Raw genomic sequence first — 17,951 nt, 5'->3', positions numbered from 1 at the left:
ATGTTGACGTCTCTCTTTTCTTCCGATAGGAATAATGGAACGTGCTACCGGCAGTGCCAGGGTCGCTCAGTGCTGCTCTCCTCCTCCTCCAACGTCCCTCTCTCCTCTTCCCTGGGCTGGAGAAGTGGCACAGAGCGCAAAGGAGGGCTCTCTCATTGCCTTTGGGTTCTGTCAGTGACTGAAAACTTGGGACCCTGTCTCCCCAGACAACTGTGTCCCCCTGTCGCCCTCACGCTACACCCCGACTCCCATACCCAATGTAAAGTGAGTGAGACTTTAGCATTGTACGGTAGCTCTTTCCATACTTGCCAACCCTCCCGGATTTTCCGGGAGACTCCCGAAATTCAACGCTTCTCCCGAAAACCTCCCGGGACAAATTTTCTCCCGGAAATCTCCCGAAATTCAGGCGGACCTGAGTGACGTGTCGACAGCCTGTTTTCACGTCCGCTTTCCCACAATGACGTTATAACTGTAGAATGATTGAGGGCGAGTTCTTAGTTTCTTATGTGGGTTTGTTGTTAGGCAGTTTCATTAACGTCCTCCCAGCGCCGCAACAACACACAACAACAGCAGTCACGTTTCCGTCTGCCGTAAAGCAGTGCGTCTGCCGTAAACAGCAATGTTGTGACACTCTTAAGCAGGGCAATACTGCCATCTACTGTACATGCATATGTGACATTAACATCTAGGGCTTTTAGAGAGTGCAGTGCACAACTGCGCACACAACAAGGAGACGAAGCAGAATGCATCCTCTGAGAGAGGGTGTTCAGCATGGTTAGAAAAATAGTGACAGAGAATAGAACAAGGATGGACAATTCAACCCTTAACTCAACAATGAGTAGATGAGTGTTATGTGTGTGTATATGTGTAAATAAATGAACACTGAAATTCAAGTATTTCTCTTTTTTATATATATATATATATATATATATATATATATATATATATATATATATATATATATATATATTCAAGTATTTCTCTTTTTTATATATATGTATATATATATATATATATATATACATTATATAAAAAAGAGAAATACTTGAATTTCAGTGTTCATTTATTTACACATATACACACACATAACACTCATCTACTCATTGTTGAGTTAAGGGTTGAATTGTCCATCCTTGTTCTATTCTCTATACTTGACTTTCAGTGAATTCTAGCTATAATCGGAGGTCTCAAGGTTGGCAAGTATGGCTCTTTCTGTGTTGAGCTAACATTATTTGGCAAACAATTGAAGCATAAAAGCATTGCATAGCCTCCTGAGAAATTGCTATATGTTGTGATGTGTTTTTCAGCATGAGAGTACTGTGTTTTTTGGGGGGTTTTTTGGGGAGGGATGGTGCATTTTTTAGGACAATGGTAGTCTTTTTTTTTTTTTTAGCATTTATTCTCAGGGTATATTGATGGTATATGGTGGAACCAGTGTTAAGTTGTTAATTGTTTGCAGAGCTCATATGTGTACGTGTTTGACGGCCTTCCTCGTTTTCTGGACAACGGCGTCGTGCATTCAGATCACAATCTGATCGGTGCGTTTTGCGGCACCACAAGGACCCAGCCTATCACGGTGGAGGCCACATCAGGTAAAAAAACAAAACATCTTAAACTAGTCTGGCAGTTCTTGGGCCAGGGCTCGAAAAACATAGACAGAGGTTGAGCTTAGAAATAAATGTACTCCCCTTTTAAGAGAGCCAAGTCTGATCTTTACCTGATCAATGCAATAAACATATACATGACCCCAAAAAGTTTTGGCAAACTATAAAAGCTTCTTTCATTCACATGACAACAAATGACTTTCCAATTTTTTTAATTGCTCTATCTGGTACTTTGTCTGATAAGACAGCTGTATCAAATTGTTTTAATGAGTATTTTATTTATGCCGGGTCCTTGTTTGAGTCGTTGCATCCTCAATTGTCAAATATTGGTCTGACTAATGCTAATATACCAAGTACACCGCAGGCTTTAAATAGACCCAGCACCTGCACTTTTGAGTTCACATCTGTATCAGTATCTGAGGTAAACAGTGCACTAAAGAGCCTGGAACCCTTTTTCTTAAAATTGGCTGCTGATTTTGTTGCTGAGCCTCTCTCGCATATTTTTAACCTAAGTCTGACAAGTACGGTAATATCATTCAAAAATTCTGGAAATCGGCCTTTTTTCTTCCCCTGCTAAAAGGGGGTGATCCCACAATTATAAATAATTACAGACCACTTTCTAAATAATGCATTTTAGTGAAATTGAGAAGATCATCAGTAACCAGCTAAAGGGTTTATCAGAATCAAACAAAATTATATCTCTGTTTCAATCTGGTTTCAGAAAACAGCATAGTACTATTACAGCTGCACTTTAGGTCCTAAATGATTTAATCGAGGCTTAAACCGGCATGAAGTATTGTGTCGCTCTATTTATTGATTTGTCAAAAGCATTTGACACAGTAGACCAGAGTCTGTTAATTCAAGCCCTTTACCACATTGGACTGTCTAAAAATGGAGTGTCTACAGGTGGCTGGGACAACCTCTTCATTACTGGACATTACCAAGAGTTCTGCAAAGGCTCAGTGCTAGGGCCCATTTTATTTTCTATCTACCGGTACATAAATAATCTTTGTAACAATTTGTCAAATGCAATGTACCATTTATATGCAGACGACACCATTATTTATTGCTGTTCAACCTCCATTACCTAGGCTTTTGAGTTTTTAACAAGCTGACTTTGATGTCATCCAGGCTTGCTTATTTGATCTTAAATTGGTTTTAAATAGAGATAAAAGCAAGCTAATGGTTTTCTCTCATTCAAGGGTGCTACCGGAAAACATTCCGAATATTCTAACATCAAAAGGAAACCCTATAGAGCAGGTTTTTAATAACAAGTACCGTATTTTCCGCACCATAAGGCGCCCTGGGTTATAAGCCGCGCCTTCAATGAACGGCATATTTCAAAACTTTGTCCACCTATAAGCCGCCCCTTGTTATAAGCCGCATCTAACTGCGCTAAAGGGAATGTCAAAAAAACAGTCAGATAGGTCAGTCAAACTTTAATAATATATTAAAAACCAGCGTTCTAACAACTCTGTTCACTCCCAAAATGTACGGTAATGTGCAAATGTGCAATCACAAACATAGTAAAATTCAAAATAGTGCAGAGCAATAGCAACATAATGTTGCTCGAACGTTAATGTCACAACACACAAAATAAACATAACGCTCACTTTCGGTCATCCATTGTTCCCACGCCGTTCGCAGTCGTGCTTTAAATGCCCTGTTGACACCAATATCAAGCGGTTGGAGTTCTTTGGTTAATCCACCCGGAATGACGGCGAGTGTTGTATTTGTGTGCTTCACTTGTTTTTTGACACCATCTGTGATGTAAGTTTAAATTCTGCGTTATACGCGTGTCGCTTAGTAGGAGCCATTTTGTGGTCTTTACAGATGTAAACACACAAAGGAAATGAAACGTAATACCCGCGCGCTTCTTCTTCTACGGGGGCGGGTGGTTGCTTACCGTAGAAGAAGAAGCGCTTCCTCTTCTACGGGGGCGGGTGCTTACCTTGGCAGTTGCTTACCATAGAAGAAGAAGCGCTTCCTCTTCTACGGGGAAAAAAGATGGCGGCTGTTTACCGTAGTTGCGAGACCGAAACTTTATGAAAATAAATATTTATATTAATCCATATATAAGGCGCACCGGGTTATAAGCCGCACTGTCAGCTTTTGTGAAAATTTGTGGTTTTTAGGTGCGGCTTATAGTGCGGAAAATACGGTACTTGTGTTTTACTCTTGACCAGGAGCTTTCAATTAAAGCCCATATTAACAACTTTGTCTCTAAACTAAGGGTAAAGCTTGGTTTCTTTTTTAGAAATAAAAACTGCTTCTCTCAATGTCAGAAAGAAATTGGTGACAGCAACTTTCTTGCCCATGAGTTATTATGGAGACGTGCTTTATTTTAGTGCTTCATTTAAATGCCTCCAGTCTTTGGACAATATTTTTCATTCAGTACTAAGATTTGTTACTGGCTGTCGTCGTCTAACCCAGTGAAAATTTGTCCCGGGGCGGGGGGTTGTTGTTTTTTTTGTCATAAAAAAATTCAATCATGTGTGCTTACGGACTGTATCCCTGCAGACTGTATTGATCTGTATTGATATATAATGTAGGAACCAGAAATATTAATAACAGAAAGAAACAAACCTTTTGTGTGAATGAGGAGGGAGTTTTTTTGGGTTGGTGCACTAATTTTAAGTGTATCTTGTGTTTTTTATGTTGATTCAATAAAAAAAATAATTAAAAAAAATTTTTTTTTTTTTTATTTCTTGTGCGGCCCGGTACTAATCGATCCACGGACCGGTACCGGGCCGCAGCCCGGTGGTTGGGGACCACTGGTCTAACCCACCACTGTCAACTGTATGTGAAATCAAACGTATATTCATTGAGTCCATTCAGATACACACATTGGCTGACTATCATTTATAAGGCTCTTTTAGGTTTAATGTGTACTTCGTTACCAAGAAAACACAGCTCTTACGCATTACAATCTAACAATACTTTAATTGTTCCTCGGGTACGGACTGAATTTGGCAAAAGAGCTTTTAGCATTGCTGCCCCTTTGGTATGCAATACATTACAAACAAAACTGAAACTCTCTGAACTACTTCCATTTGAAGCCTTCCGTTTTATCCTGAGGGACTGACAGCTAGAGACGTTTGCACAGTGCCTGTGTTTTTAAAAGGTGTAAATCTTAATTGTTTCATTGTTTTACAGTTCCCTTTTATGCATTTTAAAATGTATGTCTTAACTTATTACCGTATTTTCCGCACTATTAGCCGCACCTAAAAACCACAAATTTACTCAAAAGCTGACAGTGCGGCTTTTAACCCGGTGCGCTTTATATATGGATTAATATTACGATTCATTTTCATAAAGTTTTGATCTCGCAACTTCGGTAAACAGCCGCCATCTTTTTTCCCGGTAGAACAGGAAGCGCTTCTTCTTCTACGCAAGCAACCGCCAAGGTAAGCACCCGCCCCCATAGAACAGGAAGCGCTTCTTCTTCTACTGTAAGCAACCACCCGCCCGCGTAGAAGAAGAAAAAGCGCACGGATATACCGTACGTTTCATTTCCTTTGTGTGTTTACATCTGTAAAGACCACAAAATGGCTCCTACTAAGCGTCAGGGATCCGGTTCATGAAAAGACGCAATCTCTCCATCCGCACACGGATTACTATTTCACAGCAACTGATATTCCTGTGAACCGCACTGTGGATACAACGGGAGCACGTACGGTGAATATTCGCACCACAGGGAATGAGAAGTCATCCTTCACTGTGGTTCTAGCTTGCCATGCTAATGGCCAGAAACTTCCACCCATGGTGATATTCAAAAGGAAGACCTTGCCAAAAGAGACCTTTCCAGCCGGCGTCATAAAAGCTAACTCGAAGGGATGGATGAAGAAAAGATGAGCGAGTGGTTAAGGTAAGTTTAAGTTTACGCGAAGAGGCCGGGTGGCTTTTTTCACGCAGCTCTGTCCATGTTGATATACGTATGTTTGTGATTGCACATTTGCGTACATTTTGGGAGTGAACAGAGTTGTTAGAACGCTGGTTTTTAATATATTATTAAAGTTTGACTGACCTATCTGACTGTTTTTTTGACATTCCTTTAGCGCAGTTAGATGCGGCTTACAACACCGGGCGGCTTATAGGTGGACAAAGTTTTGAAATATGCCGTTCATTGAAGGCGCGGCTTTTAACCCAGGGCGCCTTATGGTGCGGAAAATACGGTACTTGCTATGTGACATGTGCTGCTGAGCTCTTGGCCAGGTCAACCTTGTGAAAGAGATCTTGATCTTAATGGATTTCTGATCTGGTTAAATAAAGATTGTATCACAGCTTGACATCGCTGCGTCTCGTCTTCTGCCTACCAGGTGTGATCTCGGTCTACTTTGAGGCCAACGTGTCGTCCAGCAAGCCCCAAGGCTTCAACGCGTCTTTCTGGGTGCGGCGGTGTCGCCACAGCTCTAACGAGGGCGATGAGGGGTCGCCTCCGTGTCCAGGAGGCGCCCAGTGCCAAGGCGGGCTCTGCCAGTGCCCACCAGGGTATGTAGGACCCCACTGCGATCGGCTCTTGTGTCCCCAGGACTGTGGCGTTGCAGAGGGAAGAGGAGCTTGTAATATAGTAAGCAGCATGACAATGTTACTTAATTTAAGTCATTAAAGAGTGGCAATGTCTCATTCATACATTATGGCATTCTTAGACCCTCGGAGTGTGTGTGTGCTCAGAGAACTGGGCAGGCTCCGACTGCTCTGTCCCCCGCGACTCCAACAGCCTTGTCTGGGAGACCCTGCTGGACACGCAACTGACAGCGGTACAACACGGTTACAACAACACCGTCAAACAAAGGCACAACTTTTGCATTTCAACACACTTTTTACCCTATAGAACCAGGCCCACAGGTTCCTCCACAGGATGGGACACTCTCTGGTGTCTGGACCTCATGGCAACCTTTGGATGTATGGGGGACTCTCTCTGTCAGAGGGGATTTTAGGAAATATTTATAGGTGAGCAACCATCACAAGATCAAATTGTGTAAATTGTCATGTACTATATAATCACCGGAAGCATCCATTTACTTAATTGCAGTGAATACCAGGCCTCAATTAGAAGCAGAGGTGGGTAGTAACGCGCTACATTTACTCCGTTACATCTACTTGAGTAACTTTTGGGATAAATTGTACTTCTAAGAGTAGTTTTAATGCAACATACTTTTACTTTTACTTGAGTATATTTATAGAGAAGAAACGCTACTTTTACTCCGCTACTTTTATCTACATTCAGCTCGCTACTCGCTACTAATTTTTATCGATCTGTTAATGCACGCTTTGTTTGTTTTGGTCTGTCAGACAGACCTTCATAGTGCCTGCGTTTCAACAAATACAGTCACTGGTGACGTTCACTCCGTTCCACCAATCAGATGCAGTCACTGGTGACGTTGGACCAATCAAACAGAGCCAGGGGTCACATGACCTGACTTAAACAAGTTGAAAAACTTATTGGGGTGTTACCATTTAGTGGTCAATTGTACGGAATATATACTGTACTGTGCAATCTACTAATAAAAGTTCCAATCAATCAATCAAAAGTGTGAAGGAAAAAAGACCCTTTTTTATTTCAACCGTACATCCCGTCAAAAGCCTAAAGACTGACTGCACAGTTCCTGTCTTCACAATAAAAGTGCCGCTCCATCGCGCCTGCGCTTTCAAAATAAGAGTCTCCGAAAGCCAGCGCTAACAAACTAGCAAGCTACGGAGTTTGCCGCCAATGTATTTCTTGTAAAGTGTATAAAAACGAATATGGAAGCTGGACGAATAAGAAGCCAAAAACCAACCACTTTCATGTGGTATTAGACAGAAAGGAGGAACTTTTTTTCTCCTCCATTTGAAAACGTGGACGTTATCATCACTACTGTCTGATTACAATCAATGCAAGTCATCAGAATCAGGTAATACACCAACTTATATTCTAGTCTTCATGAAAGAAAGGAATCTATATGTGTTAAACATGCATGTATATTCATTAAAACACCTTTAACATGTAAACAAAAACGGCAAAATAAATAAATATAAATTATATACTGTATATATCAATGTATGTATATATATATATATATATATATATATATATATATATATATATATATATATATATATATATATATATGTGTGTGTGTATATATATATATATATATATATATATATATATATATATATATATATGTGTATTAATAAGGTTATCCAAAAAATAGTGCTCGATACCGTAGTAGAGCGCAATATATGTATGTGTGGGAAAAAAATCACAAGACTATTTCATCTCTACAGGCCTGTTTCATGAGGGGGGGTACCCTCAATCATCAGGAGATTTTATATATATATATATATATATATATATATATATATATATATATATATACATATATGTGTGTGTGTATATGTTACTCATCAGTTACTCAGTACTTGAGTAGTTTTTTCACAACATACTTTTTACTTTTACTCAAGTAAATATTTGGGTGACTACTCCTTACTTTTACTTGAGTAATAAATCTCTAAAGTAACAGTACTCTTACTTGAGTACAATTTCTGGCTACTCTACCCACCTCTGATTAGAAGTAAGGAAGGAGACTTTTCAATCCATCCATCTATTTTCTACTGCTTGTCCCTTTTGGGGTCTTGGAGGGTACTGGAGCCTATCTCAGCTGCCTTGGGGCGGAAGGCGGTGTACACCCTGGACAAGCCGCCACCTCATCGCAGGGCCAACACAGATAGACAGACAACATTCACACACTAGGGCCAATTTAGTGTTGCCAATCAACCTATCCCCAGGTGCATGTCTTTGGAAGTGGGAGGAAGCCGGAGTACCCGGGAGGGAACCCACACAGTCACGGGGAGAACATGCAAACTACACACAGAAAGACCCCGAGCCTGGGGATCGAACCCAGGACCTTTGTATTGTGAGGCACACGTACTAACCCCTGTCACACCATACTGCCCAGGACGAGACTTTTATTTTTTGAAATGCATTTTAACACTATTATTAAATAATATATATCCTTTTATACAACAAATGTGTTCAATTGTAAATATCTGCTGTACTTTTGGTGTTTTCAATCATGGTAAAAGTATTTACAGCCACCAAATGTTTTTTTTAGTAAGTTTAGTTCAATATAGGGGCGTAATAGGGGTTAGTGCATGTGCCTTACAATACGAAGGTCCTGGGTTCGATCCCCGGGCTAGGTGGCTTTCTGTGTGCATATTCTACCCGTGACTGCGTGGGTTCCCTCCGGGTACTCCGGCTTCCTCCCACCTCCAAAGACATGCACCTGGGGATAGGTTGATTGGCAACACTAAATGGTCCCTAGTAGAGATGCGCGGATAGGCAATTATTTCATCCGCAACCGCATCAGAAAGTCGTCAACCATCCGCCATCCACCCGACCTAACATTTGATCAGAACCGCACCCGCCCGCACCCGCCTGTTGTTATATATCTAATATAGACGATGCAAGGCATTAGTGAGGTTATAAAGCTTTTGCCTGTTAAAGAAAGGAGACTGATCCAATGCAGCACAGACATTCGCGTGCCACGCTGTCACGACCCAGACGCACACCAGTGCGCAATCATATTGGAGCCGCGCTGAGCGCACCTCCAAGCGCGTCTCGCTGCCGGCGACGGCCGGGTATGGGCCCGACGCTCCAGCGCCATCCATTTTCAGGGCTAGTTGATTCGGCAGGTGGGTTGTTACACACTCCTTAGCGGGTTCCGACTTCCATGGCCACCGTCCTGCTGTCTATATCAACCAGGGTGAGCCCCACCCCTTTCGTGAGCGCACTGCGCGCGGAGTGACCCCTGTTACGCGCCCCCGGCAACAGGGGTGGCGGGCAGGTAAGCTGCGCGGGCGGAGCGTGTGGAGTGACCCCTGTTACGAGCCCCCGGCCACGGGGGTGGCGGGCAGGTAAGCTGCTTACCTGCTGCGCGTGACGCCGGCCGCGGCGAAGGCGGACGAGGCGGGGTGTCGGTGCGGTGGGCGCGGTGGTGACCCTGGACGTGCGTCGGGCCCTTCTCGCGGATCGCCTCAGCTACGGCTCCCGGTGGGGCCCTCTCGGGGGAAGGGGCCTCGGTCCCGGACCCCGGCGAGGCGTCCCTTCTCCGCTCCGTAAAAGTGTCCATCTCTTTTTTTTTTTCTTCTTCTGTTGTGGCATATGCTGCAGGTGCCTGCTCGTTTTTCGTATGTGGGTAACAACATTTAACTATGTATATATATTTCCCAATTGGTTTAACTGCCACCCGCCTGAATCTATTTAAAATCTAATTTTTTTTAATTTTAACCGCCCGACCCGGCCCGCGGATAAAATCTAATTTTTTTTAATTTCATCCACCCGATCCGCGGATAATCCGCGGACTCCGCGGTTGTGCCCGCAAACCGCGCATCTCTAGTCCCTAGTGTGTGAATGTGAGTGTGAATGTTGTCTGTCTATCTTTGTTGGCCCTGTGATGAGGTGGCGACTTGTCCAGGGTGTACCCTGCCTACCGCCCGAATGCAGCTGAAATAGGTTCCAGCACCCCCCGCCACCCCAAAAGGGACAAGCGGTAGAAAATGGATGGATGAATAGTTCAATATAGTAATTGTCCAAATGCGTATGTATAACATGGTTCTACATCTTTTAGGTATTCAGTCTTCGAGCGCCGCTGGACCCAAATGTTGACGAGCTCGGCAGACGAGGGTTCCACACCTGTCCCTCGCTATCACCACGCCGCCGCCCTGCTGACGAGTCATGAAATGGGGGTCAGTCACAACTGCATGCTGGTGGTAGGCGGTGTCACACAGCAGTCAGTCGCCATGGACACTTGGAGTCTGAACCTCAGTAGTTTAGTCTGGAGAGAACACAAGGTAGAAAAAAACATGTATTCTTATTCAATGTGGAATATTTCAACTTCAAACAATGTTCTCATCCTATGGCAGAGCTCAGTGCTGCCCCCTGTGGCGGGCCACACGCTTACTGTACGGCGGGACAACTCCGTTCTCTTGATCGGAGGTTACTCTCCAGAAAACGGCTTCAACCACCATCTGCTCGAGTTCAGCCCTCACACTGGAAACTGGACCGTTTCCCCCCACACCGGAACGCCACCTACAGGTTTATACGGCCACTCGGCTGTTTACCACGAGCAGACCGACGCTGTCTACGTGTTTGGAGGTTACCGTTTTCACGTGGAGGCCGTGGAGCCCTCGGGAGAGCTTTACAGCCTGTACTACCCGAACCTCACCTGGTCTCTTCTGGTGCCCTCCCAGGGTAATAAGGTAAGAAAACCTGACCGCGTCCAAGTCATAGTTCAAGCGATTATTGTCAACCGCTTTCTTCTCGTTGCAGCCTTTATCGCGTTTCTTCCACGCTGCAGCCCTGATGAAAGACACCATGGTCATCGTTGGAGGACGGACCGAAGCAGAAGATTACAGCAACTCTGTGTCCTTGTACCAGATCAACTGTAACACCTGGATCCAACCAGGTATATTGATCTTGGCTCTATTCATTTTCAGATTTCCTATTTTGGCCATGTCTCTCTCAAACTCTTTCTCCTAGATTCTGCCATAGGAGACCCAGTCAACCGTTCGGTGTCTCTTGCCATGACGAGCTTGGGAGGTAGCCTGTTCTTGTCGGGTGGCTTTAATGGCGTCACCTTAGGGCGCCTGCTTAACTTAACAGTGCCCGTCGACCCCTGCGCCGTGATGTCCACACCAGAGACCTGCAACACTACCACTGGGAGCTGCGTTTGGTGCAGAGGCACTTGTGCGTCTTCTGATAGTGCTGAAAGGTAACTGGACTATAGTGTACCCCGGTGTTTATTTAACCCCGAGAGTGTCGCCAAAAAATATGTGTTTCTCAGTTGTGGTCCATCTAGGCCGGAGCGGTACTCAGTTGTGATACACTTTTCTACCATTTGTGGCATTCATGACAATATAAAGAAGACAAAGTCTGAATCTTATTTCAAAGAGAAGATTCTTAAGCGCAAAAATTATGACTAAATTGGTGATGCTGTATTTCCATTTGCACTTTAATTTTAGAGTAGAGTGAGGGAAGAGTGGATCGTGAGATCGACAGGCGGATCGGTGCGGCGTCTTCAGTAATGCGGACGCTGTATCGATCCGTTGTGGTGAAGAAGGAGCTGAGCCGGAAGGCAAAGCTCTCAATTTACCGGTCGATCTACGTTCCCATCCTCACCTATGGTCATGAGCTTTGGGTTATGACCGAAAGGACAAGATCACGGGTACAAGCGGCCGAAATGAGTTTCCTCCGCCGGGTGGCGGGGCTCTCCCTTAGAGATAGGGTGAGAAGCTCTGTCATTCGGGGGGAGCTCAAAGTAAAGCCGCTGCTCCTCCACATGGAGAGGAGCCAGATGAGGTGGTTCGGGCATCTGGTCAGGATGCCACCCGAGCGCCTCCCTAAGGAGGTGTTTAGGGCATGTCCAACCGGTAGGAGGCCACGAGGAAGACCCAGGACACGTTGGGAAGACTATGTCTCCCGGCTGGCCTGGGAACGCCTCGGGATCCCCCGGGAGGAGCTGGACGAGGTGGCTGGGGAGAGGGAAGTCTGGGCTTCCCTGCTTAGGCTGCTGCCCCCGCGACCCGACCTCGGATAAGCGGAAGAAGATGGATGGATGGACTTTAATTTTATTGACAATTTTTTAAAGAAACATATATTATTATTATTTAATTTTAATTTAGTTGGCATTAATTTATTTTAGCACAGCATAGTTATAAGTACATTTATTTTCATCAGTTTTCTTGAGTGCCCTCTTTTGCAGTATATTTGATTAATATTTGGGACGGTGTGGCTCGGGTAGTAGAGCGGCCGTGCCGGCAACTTGGGGGTTCCTGGTTCGATCCCCAGCTTCTGCCGTCCTCGTCACGTCCGCTGTGTCCTTGAGCAAGACACTTCAACCTTGCTCCTGATGGGTCGTGGTTAAGGCCCTGCATGGCAGCTCCCGCCATCAGTTTGTGAATGTGGAAATAGTGTCAAAGCGCTTTGAGTACCGGTACCTTGAAGGTAGAAAAGTCCATTCACCATTTCTCAATCATTTTTGTAATCTGCCTGACCAATGCCTTGATAATAATAATTGTTTCATTTCATTAGACAAGGATTATCCTGTTAAACTGTAAGTAGGTTAGATATGATTATTGAATACAGTAAAATAAACAATAAGATGACTAATTTAGTGTTAATATTGAGTGGGCTCTAGGCCACTATGTAGTGCAAAAGTTGGGCCCCTCAAAAAGGTTAAGAACCCCATGTGTACCCTATCTACAGCCCTTACATCTTAGCAACATTTATATCATCATTTTTCAAAGGACAATGAAATAGAAACAAAACTTATTAGAGTATTCAGTGTACAGCTTGGATAGCAGCATATATTTTCTGTCCTCTGAAATTAACTCAACACATAGCAATTATTATTATTATCAGTACCTCATTGAACAGTAGCTCCCCAGTGTCGGCAGCACCCATGCATAACGTAACATTACCGCCACTATACTTAACTGAACTGTAGGCAAAGCACACTTATCTTGCTACTCGTGTGTGTTCAGCTATTTAGACAATAACTCTTGTGTATTGACACATTTCAGTTGATGTCAATCTACTGAAAATGTGCTATATCTGCTATGTGCTATATTTGCTATACAGGTAAAAGCCAGTAAATTAGAATATTTTGAAAAACTTGATTTATTTCAGTAATTGCATTCAAAAGGTGTAACTTGTACATTATATTTATTCATTGCACACAGACTGATGCATTCAAATGTTTATTTCATTTAATTTTGATGATTTGAAGTGGCAACAAATGAAAATCCAAAATTCCGTGTGTCACAAAATTAGAATATTACTTAAGGCTAATACAAAAAAGGGATTTTTAGAAATGTTGGCCAACTGAAAAGTATGAAAATGAAAAATATGAGCATGTACAATACTCAATACTTGGTTGGAGCTCCTTTTGCCTCAATTACTGCGTTAATGCGGCGTGGCATGGAGTCGATGAGTTTCTGGCACTGCTCAGGTGTTATGAGAGCCCAGGTTGCTCTGATAGTGGCCTTCAACTCTTCTGCGTTTTTGGCTCTGGCATTCTGCATCTTCCTTTTCACAATACCCCACAGATTTTCTATGGGGCTAAGGTCAGGGGAGTTGGCGGGCCAATTTAGAACAGAAATACCATGGTCCGTAAACCAGGCACGGGTAGATTTTGCGCTGTGTGCAGGCGCCAAGTCCTGTTGGAACTTGAAATCTCCATCTCCATAGAGCAGGTCAGCAGCAGGAAGCATGAAGTGCTCTAAAACTTGCTGGTAGACGGCTGCGTTGACCCTGGATCTCAGGAAACAGAGTGGACCGACACCAGCAGATGACATGGCACCCCAAACCATCACCCAACCATGCAAATTTTGCATTTCCTTTGGAAATCGAGGTCCCAGAGTCTGAAATAAATCAAGTTTTTCAAAATATTCTAATTTACTGGCTTTTACCTGTATAAGAGCTGAACACCGACTGCTCTAAATGATGTCCCTTGACTTTATGTACTGTAATGAAAATGCTGATGTGTGAAATGTGTACTACGACATGTTATTAATTATGTCCTCCCTTTCTTTTAGAATGGGCTGCTTATCCGGCCAGTCGCCCTGTTCGCCCACCCCGCGTCAGCCAGATCAGTGCCGCAGACTTAAGACCTGCAGTGAATGCCTCGCCCGACATCCCAAAACATTCTCCACGCCATCACAGGTTGTACGCACCCTGTATTGTAAATATTCCCCCATTGGCTCCTCTGTGTTAACTCGGGTCTCTTCCAGCCCGCGTTCCAATGCAAGTGGTGCACCAACTGTCCAGAGGGGGCGTGCATCAGCAGCTCTGTCAGCTGCACGTCCGAGCACGACTGCCGCATCAACCAGCGAGAGATCTTCCTCTCCAGCAACTGCACCGAAACCAGCTGCGAGGCATCGGATTGCCCCAAGTGTACAGCATCTGGCAAATGCATGTGGACACGCCAGTTCAAGCGTACAGGTACTGGCATGTAATATAAATATTTTTTTATTTTTAACTCATTCACCTTCTGACCTTTTCGTCATTTCCACCAGGCGAGACGCGACGAATCCTGAGCGTGAACCCTACATACGACTGGACCTGTTTTAGCTACGCCCTCCTTAATGTCTCACCGATGCAGGTGGAATCCTCGCCACCGCTGCCTTGCCCACCCCCTTGCCACACCCTCTTTAACTGCAGCCTGTGTCTGGGGTCCAGAGGCTCTGATGGGGGCTGGCAGCACTGTGTGTGGAGCATGGCTCTGCAGCAGGTAAGATGTCCACACTGGAGTTGTTTGCACTAACATACCTGCTAACTACTCCGGTTTTCCCGTAATTAGTACGGTTTTCATCAACCTATTCCGGGTTACGGTTGCAGTGATAAAAAATACGGTTTTTCATTCATTAAAAAAAAGTTTTATTCACGAAATCGCGTAACAACAATGACAATCGACACTGCTTCCCGTAACTTCCTATCGAGCCATTCCGAATGCCATGCGCGAGGCTATTTATAGCACCGCTGCCAAGCACGAGGCACCAGTTGCCATTGTTTCCAAACGAGCGAACGATCATGGAATCAGCCGGAGAAAAATCGCAAACGAGTCTTAAACCGAAAAGAAAACTGCAGTCATTCCGTGAAGAATATTCAAAAGCCTATCCGGGAATAATTATCCGTTCCAAAAAGGGTGAAAACTACGCGAATTGCACCTTGTGCAGACAAGATTTTTCGATCGGACACGGAGGAATTAGCGATGTAAAAGACCACGTTGGGACAAAAAAACACAAGTCTAATGCCGTTGCTAGCGATACAAGTGGAAAACTTTCAACGTTTTTCGTCGCCCAAACAGATTCTTTGGATGTGATAAATGCCGAAGTTTTATTTACGGAGGCAATAGTTGAGCATGGACTAGAATAAATTTAGATTTTAGCCACAAAAAGGTAATGACACCAATGTTATCTATTGGAATTGTTTAGTACTGTTATACTGTTAAAAGTGTTTATACTATTTATGCTTTCAAGTCCAAGTTGAAGAAATCTTGTTAAATGTTGACAGCATAACTACCAAAATACAGAAGTATGTCCTTAATATTTTTGCAGTGCTATTTCTGTTGAAAAGTTCAAATGATTACATTAGAGATGTGATGTGCCACTTTTCAAGTGTCTGATGGCTTCAATTAATTTTCATTAATTTTTCACATTTTGAATTCTTTTGAAAGGCTTACAAAAAAACTACATTTGAATTGTAATTCCATGCTATTGACAGGACTATTAATTTTAATGAAGTTAGCTTACCATGTTTACAGTATGATAATTGTGATAGAAATGTGAATTTTAGGCACAGAATATTTTTTACAATTGAACAAGGCAGTAGATTATACAAGCTTGGACAGAAAGTTAATAATGACACCAATTTTTTTTTTAATGGAATTGTTTAGTACTGTTTTACCATTTGTTTACTGTAAAAAGTGTTTATACTTTCAATGAACAAATTGAAGTCTTGTGAAAGGTTGACAGGATAACTGGCATTAACTGTCAAAATAATTTCAAACTATTGAAGTTAGCTTACAGAATAAACATGTCAATCAACCCATATGATTTTTGCTGTAATATTTTTGTTTTGAAAAGTCACTGTGACTGATAGAAAAGTGATGGTTTTAGCAACATTTTAACCTGTCTGAATGCTAATAATCATTTTGCGTCGGGGGGCGAAGAAACCCCCCACCAGGACTTTGTCCTGGACCTACCGGGGCCTGCGGCCCTTGGACCCTGGCTACTAGGTTTTTCTGATTTCAAAAGTTGGCAGCTATGCACTAACATCACTCAACTCTTGTATTGTTTGTCTGCAGTGCATGAGTCCGTCCTTCATGCCGCTGCGTTGTGAAGCGGGCCAGTGTGGTCGTCTTCTCTCGGGTGGTGACTCCTGCTCTCCCCAGTGCTCACAACTCACCCAGTGCTCCCAGTGCATTGCCAGACCCCAGTGTGGCTGGTGTGCTACACGGGGTGGCAATGGGGCGGGATACTGCCTTCAAGGAGGACTTAATGGTAAGAAAAGTTGATTTAAAGTTTTACATTTAATTGTAACTAATAGTTAAGCTTACTACCTTTTCCAAGTAGCTTGCTGCCCATCACTAATTATCTATCAGTGCAGTGGTTCTCAAACTTTTTTCACCAAGTACCTCAGAAAACACTTGGCTTTCCAAATACCACCATAATGACTAACATTAAAATACAGCACTGTAGTAGGCCTAAGTATTCATTAAAACAGTGGTGTCAAACTCATTTTAGCTCAGGGACCGCATAGAGGAAAATCTGTGCACACGCGGGCCGGACTTTTAAAATCATGGCATTAAAAATAAAAAATAAAGACAACTTCAGATTGTTTTTTGTCTTATTTTGGCCAAAATTAAAACAAACACATTATAAATATTACAATAAAAATATGGAAAAAAATACCGGCAGCGGTAATGTTCAGATACATGAAGGAAGAAGAAAGTGAATGAATGTTTATAACTGAACACTCCCACCTCGCCTGTTTAAGGAGGTACTTGCTACTATTGGATCAAGTGTCCTTAACATTATCAATAGTAGCCTCTCTTCTGGAATAGTTCCAGTAGAGTTTAAACATGCAGTGGTACGACCTCTACTTAAAAAACCCAGCCTCGACCCCTCTCTCCTCTCTAACCTCAGACCTATCTCTAATCTTCCATACATTTCCAAAATATTAGAGAAGGTTGTCTACAGTCAGTTGTTGCCCTTCTTAGAGGATAATGGTATCACTGAGCTGTTCCAGTCCGGTTTTAAAGCCCTCCACAGCACAGAGTCAGCGCTTCTAAAAGTTTTTAACGATATCCTCCTGTCCACTGATTCTGGTAAATATGTTGTCCTGGTACTTTTAGATCTGTCTGCTGCGTTCGACACCGTCGACCACGCCACCTTAATCACTCGTCTTGAGAACTGTGTGGGCATTAAGGGCGCCGCCCTCAACTGGTTCCGGTCGTACCTAACCGACAGGAGTTTTTGTGTAAAAGTAGACAGTTTTATGTCGTCCACAGCTCCTTTACCACATGGGGTCCCCCAGGGCTCAATCCTTGCCCCAATTTTATTTGCGCTTTACCTTCTCCCCCTTGGTTCTATTTTTAGGAAGTACAGTATTGCATTTCATTTTTACGCCGATGATTGCCAGATTTATTTTCCCATGGCACAAAATAACACGGTTCAACGTCTTATTGACTGCCTGCACGACATCAAAGTCTGGCTTTCAGCTAACTTCCTGAGCCTAAATGAAGATAAAACAGAAGTTATGTTGTTCGGTCCAAGTCGCTCTCCCTCCCCCAACGTTGACCT

General features: G+C 43.4%; 1 protein-coding gene across 1 annotated transcript in view; it reads left to right on the top strand.

Moving 5' to 3' along the window:
• Window positions 1–17,951, top strand: part of megf8 (multiple EGF-like-domains 8) — an 85,156-nt gene that overhangs the window by 50,256 nt on the left and 16,949 nt on the right. Inside the window, exons 25-37 of the mRNA XM_061947282.1 lie at window positions 30–264; window positions 1,460–1,592; window positions 5,924–6,174; window positions 6,254–6,364; window positions 6,439–6,557; window positions 10,217–10,439; window positions 10,512–10,847; window positions 10,918–11,053; window positions 11,128–11,359; window positions 14,184–14,310; window positions 14,379–14,589; window positions 14,664–14,878; window positions 16,454–16,649. Of these exons, the coding sequence (XP_061803266.1) occupies window positions 30–264; window positions 1,460–1,592; window positions 5,924–6,174; window positions 6,254–6,364; window positions 6,439–6,557; window positions 10,217–10,439; window positions 10,512–10,847; window positions 10,918–11,053; window positions 11,128–11,359; window positions 14,184–14,310; window positions 14,379–14,589; window positions 14,664–14,878; window positions 16,454–16,649 (2,525 nt within the window). The remainder of the gene's footprint in view (window positions 1–29; window positions 265–1,459; window positions 1,593–5,923; window positions 6,175–6,253; window positions 6,365–6,438; window positions 6,558–10,216; window positions 10,440–10,511; window positions 10,848–10,917; window positions 11,054–11,127; window positions 11,360–14,183; window positions 14,311–14,378; window positions 14,590–14,663; window positions 14,879–16,453; window positions 16,650–17,951) is intronic.

The sequence above is a fragment of the Nerophis lumbriciformis genome, linkage group LG04 (assembly GCF_033978685.3).
Source record: "Nerophis lumbriciformis linkage group LG04, RoL_Nlum_v2.1, whole genome shotgun sequence".
Classification (NCBI taxonomy): domain Eukaryota; kingdom Metazoa; phylum Chordata; class Actinopteri; order Syngnathiformes; family Syngnathidae; genus Nerophis; species Nerophis lumbriciformis.
Note: the sequence above shows the minus strand (reverse complement) of the source record. Positions and strands in the feature narration are given on the sequence as shown.